This window comes from Setaria italica, chromosome VI (genome assembly GCF_000263155.2).
Source record: "Setaria italica strain Yugu1 chromosome VI, Setaria_italica_v2.0, whole genome shotgun sequence".
In the NCBI taxonomy this organism is placed as follows: domain Eukaryota; kingdom Viridiplantae; phylum Streptophyta; class Magnoliopsida; order Poales; family Poaceae; genus Setaria; species Setaria italica.
This window is the reverse complement of record NC_028455.1, coordinates 20,679,765-20,689,520: the sequence shown is the minus strand read 5'-3', so window position 1 is coordinate 20,689,520 and position 9,756 is coordinate 20,679,765. Positions and strand designations below refer to the sequence as shown.

The 9,756-nt window shown below is 48.2% G+C and overlaps 1 protein-coding gene across 1 annotated transcript; it reads left to right on the top strand.

The window, feature by feature from the left end:
• Nucleotides 1-7,156: 7,156 nt before the first annotated feature.
• On the top strand, nt 7,157-7,489 carry LOC105914574. The gene has a single exon (XM_012846825.1). It carries the CDS (start codon nt 7,157-7,159, stop codon nt 7,487-7,489), a length of 333 nt encoding a protein of 110 aa, XP_012702279.1.
• The last annotated feature ends 2,267 nt before the right edge of the window (nt 7,490-9,756 follow it).

Sequence of the window (9,756 nt, the reverse complement as noted above, 5' to 3'; positions counted from 1 at the left end):
TACACAAAGGAATGACTAGCTTCTAAGTCTCATACCATAGAAATAAATCCTAATCCAATTCATCTGAAATATAAACTTGCAATCTAAGGTTTATCATGAAGGCATATATATGACTTTGGATAGGATAGAGCTCTTGCAAGAATTATTACTGAAGTGACCAACATAAAGAATTTTATTTCTTGAAAACAAAAATAAGCCTTCAGTAAATTTAAATAAGAGGGCAACAACAATTATGTGGATCTTTATAAAAGTCATTTAACCTCCACAAAAATTATCTAGCATTTAATTCATTTTAAATCATATTCAGGGAGCACTTATCGATCTATGCATAACTAAATACAACAATCACCAAGGCAGTAACATCCATCATATTTCATAAGGCATAAACAACATCATCAATATTAATCATATGAAATTAAGCTCAAAGTGATGAACGTTTCATTTGACACGGACGCTAAAAACAAAATGAAAGCATGCTAACATTGCCACAACTTGTGCATATGAAAAATAAGGAGGGGAGAAAGATATGCAAACCAAGAGTGTGACGTTTCTACTTATTCCATCTGCTTCTCCCTTCTTCAATGGTCATTTTATCGGTTACCAGGCTGTTGTTCTTCCTTATCATGTCCTTGCATCAACTCAAAGAGTGGTTTGGCGTTGATCCTCCAATTGGGTACTTTCATGACGTGCTCCTTAACATGCTCCTTTCCTTGTTCAACATTCTTTTCATGGTTCCTACACAGAGCACGATGGGGTTTCTTGCTGGCGCGATAAAACAAAGCAAAAAACCCATGATTCAAAAATGATCAATGCTTGGTCATGGTTTTATTGTTCTCCACTTGAAACCTCGAATCTGATTTTAAAAATAAAAATCATGCTCAATGCAATTACTGAGCCATTATGTAAATTAAAGTGAAGTTCATTGTTAAAAATCAATATAAATCAAGAATTCTTGATCACATTAATTTAGTTTAAATCAAAGAAACTTAGTCTATCGAATCAGACTAAACAATCTTTAATTTTTACCATGTGTGGTTATGGGATTGGGTTCTGAGGGATATGGGTACCCATGGGTCCCCACCGACCAGGATACTGGCCGGTCCTGACAAGTGGGCCCACTTGCAAAGGCGTGCGGCCCAAAGACATGATGATACTTGGAGTACACGTCAAGGAGGCCGGGTGATTCAAATCAGCTCGAATTACCTTCCATGTAACTAGCAAGTATATTGATTCAAACCGACTTGTAACCCTAGGTCGTCAGCCTATATAAGACGGCCAAGGGAGCTTCCCGAGGGCATCCAATCGAATCTGTAAACCACACACCAACACAAAGCAATACAAGCTACCAGCATACAGAACATAAGGTATTACTCTCCAGAGGCCCAAACCTATCTAAAACCCTCGTGTCCCTCATGTTCTCGCGATCACCTTCGAGTTCATGGTTTCACAATCCCCTCTACCAACATATCAACCACTTGGGTAACCCCCTGGTGGACTGTCGAGCTATTAAATCCGATAGTTGGCGCACCAGGTAGGGGTGATTGTGAGATCCTCCCTATTGAGCTCGATGGCATCCCGTCCCGGCGTTGTCTTTCCCGATAGCATGAAGGACTTCCTCGCCAGCCCGATCTAGCTCCGCTTTGGGAGCATGCCGGTGGATTCTGATTCCACCATGTCTTCCATTGACTCAACGTTTGTCGCCATCTCTACATCTGCCGAATCTACTCCGCCGGAGCAAAACCTCCACCCGAGGATTGTCACGCTGCTTGCCTAGCATGTCAGCGATCTCTCTCTCTCCGAGAAGGTCCCGCACATCCTTGCTATGACCCTCCCACCCATGCCCTTCGATCTAATCATGGGGCTAGATCGCATCGGCAATACTATTGCTGAGTCCATAGATCTTTCTGAGGCGGCACTACACTCAACCAGGTTGGTGCAGGGTCCTTCCCTCGGCCCCTTTGGTCTGAGGAACTCGGTTGCTGCATTTCCCTCAAAACTCGCACAATCCCTTTAGATCCAATCTGAAGGCCCACCCGAACCCGCCCAGTTTCTGGACTGTGGTGAGTTCCAGGTCCCACGCATCATCGTGACTCTGAATCCCTATGGAAGTGACGACGAGAGGAACTCCTCTACGCCAGATCGCGAGACTTCGTGGTCTCCGCTGATGAGCCACCTAGGGATGGTGAAACCTCTTCTCAGGAAGGAGGACATAATGCCAGGAACTAGGATCATGCAGCATAGTGCCAAATGGAGCAAGCCAACGCCCAGCAACAACCTACTGCTAACGCAGAGGTAGTAGGTGATTAGTGCCGACCGCCGCACAACGATGGTGACAACACCGACCAGGACGGTACCCGGGGTAGACGCAGGCGCCCTGCGAGTGCCCGCAACCTACAAGCCGACCTTATGGAGGCCGGCCACAACATCTTCACCACACCCTAGGCTAACCTCGGGGCTGCCTTCGGCGACCTAGAGAACCTTCTAGAATCGAAGGCACTCTAGTAGATGCGGGGTCATATCCGCGTCGCCAACACACAGATCGAAGAGCAGGCCCACATCCAATCCGTATACTCTCGGTTCACTGCTACCCAGCACTCTCGAAGCCAATCCGAGCATAGAAGATCCGGCCATCGCTGAGGCGACCACAACAACCACACAGGAGGTCAGCTGGAGCCCGTCCATGAAGAAGAGGTGGAGCAACCCGCTAACCCACCCGCTAACAACGCCAACAATGATAACCACGACAACTGATGCTGTGATAGGAGAGGCGATGGCAAGGATCATGGCAAACAAGGTCGGCATTGTGATCTCCATGAACAGCTGCGTGATATCCATTTCCTCCATGCTAACCTCAACAACTGTAACCAAGACAGGGAATAGGTCGACCTTCATTGCCACGCCGAGTATGACTGCGACTATGGTGCTCCAGGCCACAACCGCCATGCAAAACATGAGGAGCACTAACAACAAGACAAGATGCATCGCTGCACCGACTACGACTGCATGTACGGTGCCCCTAAAGATGCCTATGCACCACCTAGGTGCTACAACAGCAGATGCCCCAAGGCTCCACCTGTTGTATACAACCTTGAGGATGACGACGACATGACAATCGACAGTTTCGCTACCTTCACTCCTCACCTCAGGGCCATTGAGTGGCCGGCCTCATTCAATCTGGCCATCAACGAAAAGTGCGATGGTCGCTTCGACCCCACCATCTGGCTCAAGTTGTACAACACTGCAGTGAAAGCCGCCCACGGCAACTATGATGAGATGGCCGCCTAATTCCTAGTGGTGATGGGTCCCGTCCCACTCCTATGGCTGGAAAACCTCCTGCCAAACAGCATCGACACCTGGGGTTAGCTCGCTAGAGCTTTCACTGAGAACTACCAGGCTACCTACAGCCGACCTGGTAACACGGAGAACCTTGGTCAAGTCCACCAGCGAAAGAATGAATCTCTCCAAGAGTACACCAACCGCTTCTTTGAGAACCACAACAGGCTGGCCGACGTCGAGGACCGCGACATCTGTTGGAGGTATGCCCTAGAGGCAATCATAGAGATGATGATATTCCATTTGTATCCATGATTTATATTGTGTTCCTTGAATATCCTTTAAAGGCTACTTGAATTGGTTTGCAATTATGTGAATTGTATGTGAAACTCTTTACTTGTATGGTTATTCTAAAGTTGTCCCTAGTCGAAGTTCATGTGAGGACACACATGAATATTAGACTAGTACATGTATTAGTTGATGACTATGTTTCACAAGTCACAGACATGGAGATGTCAAACTAATAATGTAGGCATATGTAGAGACATGTTCAGCATAGAAGAGGCGAAGAAAGGGTTCTTGCCTATGTCACATGGCATACATCTCAGCAAGACTCAGTGTCCTTCAACTGCTGATGAGCGGGATCGCATGAATAGAGTGTCATATGCCTCGGCTATTGGATCTATCATGTATGCAATGATAAGTACTTGCTCATATGTTTCATATGCGCTAAGTATGACAAGCAGACACCAGTTTGATCCAGGTGAGAGTCACTGGACAGCGATGAAAAACATTCTTAAGTACTTAAGAAGGACTAAAGATATGTTCCTTGTTTATGGAGGTGAGGAGGAGCTTGCTGTAACAGGTTACACTGATACTAGTTTCCAAACCGACAGATATGATTCAAAGTCACAATCAGGATTTGTGTTCACGCTAAATGGTGGTGTTGTTAGTTGGAAGAGTTCCAAGCAGGAGACGGTGGCCGACTCTACAGCAGAAGCCGAGTACATCGCGGCTTCGGAAGCAGCGAAGGCGGGTGTTTGGATAAGGAATTTCCTTATTGAGCTTGGTGTGTTCCCAAATGCGTCCAGCCCATTGAATCTCTACTGTGATAACAATAGGACAATTGCGCAAGCAAAGGAGCCAAGGAATCACCAGAAGAACAAACACGTAATGCGGCGATTTCATCTCATTCGAGACTTCATTAACTGGGGTGAGATCAAGATATGCAAAATACACACGGATCTGAACATTTTTGATCCGTTGACAAAGCCACTCCCGCAGGCTAAGCATGATGCGCATGTAAGAGCTATGAGTATTAGATACCTTCTAGATTGACTCTAGTGCAAGTGGGAGACTTTTGGAGGTATGCCCTAGAGGCAATCATAGAAATGATGATATTCCATTTGTATCCATGATTTATATTGTGTTCCTTGAATATCCTTTAAAGGCTACTTGAATTGGTTTGCAATTATGTGAATTGTATGTGAAACTCTTTACTTGTATGGTTATTCTAAAGTTGTCCCTAGTCGGAGTTCATGTGAGGACACACATGAATATTAGACTAGTACATATATTAGTTGATGACTATGTTTCACAAGTCATGGATATGGAGATGTCAAACTAATAATGTAGGGATATGTAGAGACATGTGCTAGGACTGACCCAACGCAAGAAGTAGTTCTCTCTTTACACAACAAGTACGCTTTGTCCTTAGACCTGAGATTGTCGCATGTACTCAAGATGTGGATCGACTTACTTAGGGGCTATCAAACGCTACACCGTAACAGGGTAGTTAAAAAGGTAGCTTTCGGGTTTGTCAAGAAGCATGCTGTGAGGCATGGTCAATCAAGATGGGATTTGCCCCTCTCTGATTGAGAGTGATATCTCTGGGCCCCTCGAGTGATCAGATCAGGAAATGCATGGCCATGCTACGTACGGTTAAGAGTTAACCTACAAAGGGATTCCGAATCACAGGATCGAGAAAGAGCGGTCGGCTTGAAGCTAGACCAAATATCGTGAGGCAAAGGGAATAGCATGTATGTAATGTTGTGATGGTTCGTCTGATATGATCTTTGTGTGCGTATGGGAGTTGGCACGTCTTGCTAGAGGCCGCTACCAACTATTGGGCCGAGTAGGAGTACTCGGGCCATGTCTATACGTATCTGAACCCATAGGGTCACACACTTAAGGGGCTGGAAGCCCAATTCGGATATGATCCGAGTTGGACTAGGTTTAGAAGTACTAATAGGCCTCGGACCCAGAGGCCCGTCAGGAACCTCTATAAATAGAGGGGTGGGGCGTCCTAGGGTTTTCATTCCTTTGGCTGAAACACATCTGTCGCGCCTCCCACGCCCTTGCCTATTGCAACTCACGGACCTAGCAGTCCGGCTTGCGACACTTCCTCCCTGCACGTGTGGATACCTTGGAGGTGTTGCGCCTGCAGCACTTGGACAAGCCGCCGACGAGCCACGACGAGCCACCGACGAGCCATGACGAGCCAACGACAAGCCACGGCACAAAGACGATCTTGCTGCACGTGGACGAGCTGCTGAGGAGCTGCTCGACATCGACATGATCAACTACGTGTTCGACTACGTTGATCGACTTCGCTGCCCTGATGCGATTCTACATCTTCTGCACCAGTGCGTCGAGTGGTAATCCCGTGATCCTTATACGGCAGTTTTCCTGGTTTACGCGGTAGAAAATTTTGATTTGCGCTACCGTAGCCTACCTTGTATCCCAACAATATCATCATGTACTTCTGCTCTGGTCTCATGAACCGCAATATGTTCTGCAAACTGTAAGAGCCTGCCCCAAGATGGTCGGGCAGATGATGTAGGTTGTCAAAACCCAGGCTGACATAGAGGAGGCGGCGCAAGTACAATTCCAGGGCGGCAAGAATCACTAGAATGACGACCACAACAAGCCGACCCATGATGAACACCAAGGATGATCGGAGTCTTCCTGACATTAAAAAAGGGCCCCTGAGGTCCTCATTGCAGAAGGCGACCCCGCAAGGCCGACCACCTTCCTCCAGGAAGAGTTCGGCGACACTCTCAAAGCTCCGTGCCCCTTCCATAAGGACGCACATCATAATCTTCGGGACTGCACAGTCCTCAAGAAAGAGCTTGGTGCCCTGGTGGAGTACAAGCTACCCCGCCGCAATGACTACCACAGAGATGACAACCATCGCAACTACCGCCGCTGCATGGACCGCGAGGACTATGACAACTGTCGCCACGACGACCGCTACTGCAACGACCGCGACTGCCGTTACGATCGCGACAGCTACCACCATGATGACTGCGACAACTGCCGACGCGACAACCATGACGATCAGCACAGAGAGGAGCACTGTGATTAGCCACACCCAGATGCCCACCGGCTTGGCACCGACCAGAATAGAGAGTTCCAGCGACTGGACCATCAGGTTAACATCATCGTGGGTGGCCCCAAGGCTTTCTGCAGCAACCGCAAGCAGAAGCTGCACCAGCGAGAGGTGCACTTTGTCTCCATACGGCCAGTCTAGCATCTGCGCTGGTCAAAGCAACCCATAACCTTCTCTAGCGAAGATCATTGGGTCCACATTCCAGATCTCGGGTCCTACCCATTGGTAGTTTGCCCGACCATAAACCGAGCCCTACTCCCCAAGGTGTTGATTTACGGTGGCAGCGGGCTCAATATCATCTTCCCCGAAACCTTGAAACGCATGGACTTTAACTTTGAGCGGCCCCAGCCCTATGAAGAACCCATCTTCGGCATCGTACCTGGCAAAGAATCCTATCCTATTGGTGAAGTTGTTCTGCCCGTCACCTTTGGCATGACTGCCAACTACCATACCAATTTCAAGGCTTCCTACCATGCCATCTAAGTTAGGCCCATGCTGGTGAGGTTTATGGCGATCCTGCATCACACCTACCTCATCCTCAACATGCCGGCTCCAAACGGTGTCCTCTCCATCTACGGCGACGTCGAGACTTGGTACAAGTGCAACATGGAGGTGGTGCAGCTTTCTAAAGCCCTGGAGTACTCGGCCAAGGACACCGCCATGCTCGCGGAGGCCCAAAAGGTGGACAAGGACCAGCTCACGATCACAGAGACGAAGTCGATGCCCACAGCGCTACAGCCCAACCCCAAGGTCAAGAAGATCTTCCTGGGCCTGGAGGACCCGACCAAGATGGCTCTCATAGGGTCCGACCTCTCCGCCAAATAGGAACTCGCATTCACCAGTTTCCTTCAGGAAAACTCGGACATATTCACATGGAAACCATCCGATATGCCTAGTGTCCCGCGGGAGCAGGCTGAGCAACAAGGCCAGTCAAACAAAAGTTTGTTGCTTCGCCCAAGATCACAAGGAGGCCATTAGGGTAGAATGTACTAAGCTCCTAGCTACTAGATTCATCTGTGAATGTAAACATCCCGACTGGTTAACAAATCCAATTCTTGTAAAAAGGAAAATTGGTGAATGGAGAATGTGTATCGATTACACCGACCTCAATAAGCACTGCCCTAAGGACCCCTTCCCTCTTCTGTGCATCAATCAGGTCATAGACTCTGCAGCTGGAAGCATCCTGTTGTGCTTCCTCGACTACTACTTGGGCTATCACCACATTGCCCTCAACCCTGCCGACAAAGACAAGATGGCATTCATAACGCCCTTCGGCATCTACTTCTACAACACCATGACCTTTGGGTTAAAAAATGCAGGCACCACCTACCAGAAGGCAATCTAGGGTTGCCTCACGATGTAGCTACACAAGAACGTCGAGGCCTACGTTAATGACATCGTTGTCAAGACCAAAGATGAGGAAAGATTCATAGCCGACCTCCAAGAAACCCTCAATAGCCTCCGAGCCTATTGCTGGAAACTCAACCTAGGCAAATGTGTCTTCCGTGTCCTAATTTGAAAGCTTCTGGGCTTCAAGGTCAGCCAACGCAGCATCCAAGCCAATCCTGTCAAGGTCGACGCAATCAAAAACATGGCGAAACTAGCTAACAAGAAAGATGCCATGAAGCTTATATTACTGGCATGATGGCGGCCCTCAGCGGCTTCATCAGCAAACTCGCCAAAAAGGGTCTGCCCTTCTTCAAGCTGCTCAAAAAGGTGAACAAGTTCGAGTGGGATGACAAGGCTAGCAAGGCACTCGAAGAGCTCAAAGCTTTCCTCACCACTCCCCCCGTCATGATGGCCCCGGCCGACTAAGAAATGCTTTACCTCTACATCTCTACAATGATGCACCTTGTTAGCACCGTGCTAGTTGTGGAACGTGAAGAGCATGGCTATGCCCACATGGTGCAACGATTGGTGTACTCAGTGACTCCAAGATCTACAACACACAGGTTCAAAAATTCTTTACACAGTTCTAATCTCATCAAGAAAGTTGCGCTACTACTTACAGGCGCACAAGATCCAGGTAGTATCCTTGTACCCAATCGCTCGTACCCAATCGGCGAATCCTCAACAACAAGGATGTCAACGGCCGAGTTGTCAAGTGGTACATGGAGCTTGGTGAGTTCGACCTCAATTTCTGCCTGCGTCATGCAATCAAGTTGCATATCGTGGCTGACTTCGTGACCGAGTGGACGGAGATCCAAAAGCCGCCCTTCCTAGAGAGGCTAGAACATTGGACTATGTACTTTGATGGTGCCCTCAACCTCGAATGAGTTGGCGCGGTGGTATGTGCTCCAGATCCACTACAAGGCCACCAACAACAGTGCCGAGTACGAAGCACTTATCCATAGCCTCTGCATTGTCATTTCCCTCGGGATCAAGCGCATCCTAGCATACGGTGACTCCAAGGTCATCATCGAGCAAGTCAACAAGAACTAGGACTGCACCATGGATGCTTACCGTGTGGAAATCAGCAAACTTGAGGCCTACTTCGATGGTCTCGAGTTCCACCATGTCACCAGGGAACACAATGTCACCGCCGTTGTCCAGTTCAAACTTGGCTCCAAGCGAGCGGAAGTTTCAGTCGACATCTTCATACAAGACCTCCAGAAACCTTCCATCAAGATTCTTGACCCAGACCAGAACGACGCTGGCACTCCGGCTCCGACTGACCCAGCTCCCGCTGATGTCATGATGATTGAGGTAGAAGAAGACTAGTGCTCTCCATTCATAGTCTTAATCACCAACTAGATGGCGCCAAAAGACAAGATAGAACACAAAAAACTAGCTCAGCACAGTGCAAACTATGTCGTCATTAGCAAGGAGCTCTAGAGAAAGGCTGCATCTACAGGCATCTTGATGAAGTGCATTCTGCACAACGAGGGCATTAACCTTCTTCAAGAGATCCACTCTGGCACATGCGGGAACCACGCTGCCTTGAGCACTTTGGTCGGCAAGGCATTTTGCTCTAGTTTCTATTGGCCAATGGTTGTAGCTGATGCAAAGGAGCTCATCCAAAGGTGCAGAGGGTGTCTAGGCTTGTATCATAATTTTGAGAGACTTGATATCTTCAGGGCATCTCCTGCCAA

Excerpts from the sequence above, each read along its gene's own strand:
- LOC105914574 (XM_012846825.1), top strand. The coding sequence starts at position 7,157 with ATGCTGGTGAGGTTTATGGCGATCCTGCATCACACCTACCTCATCCTC.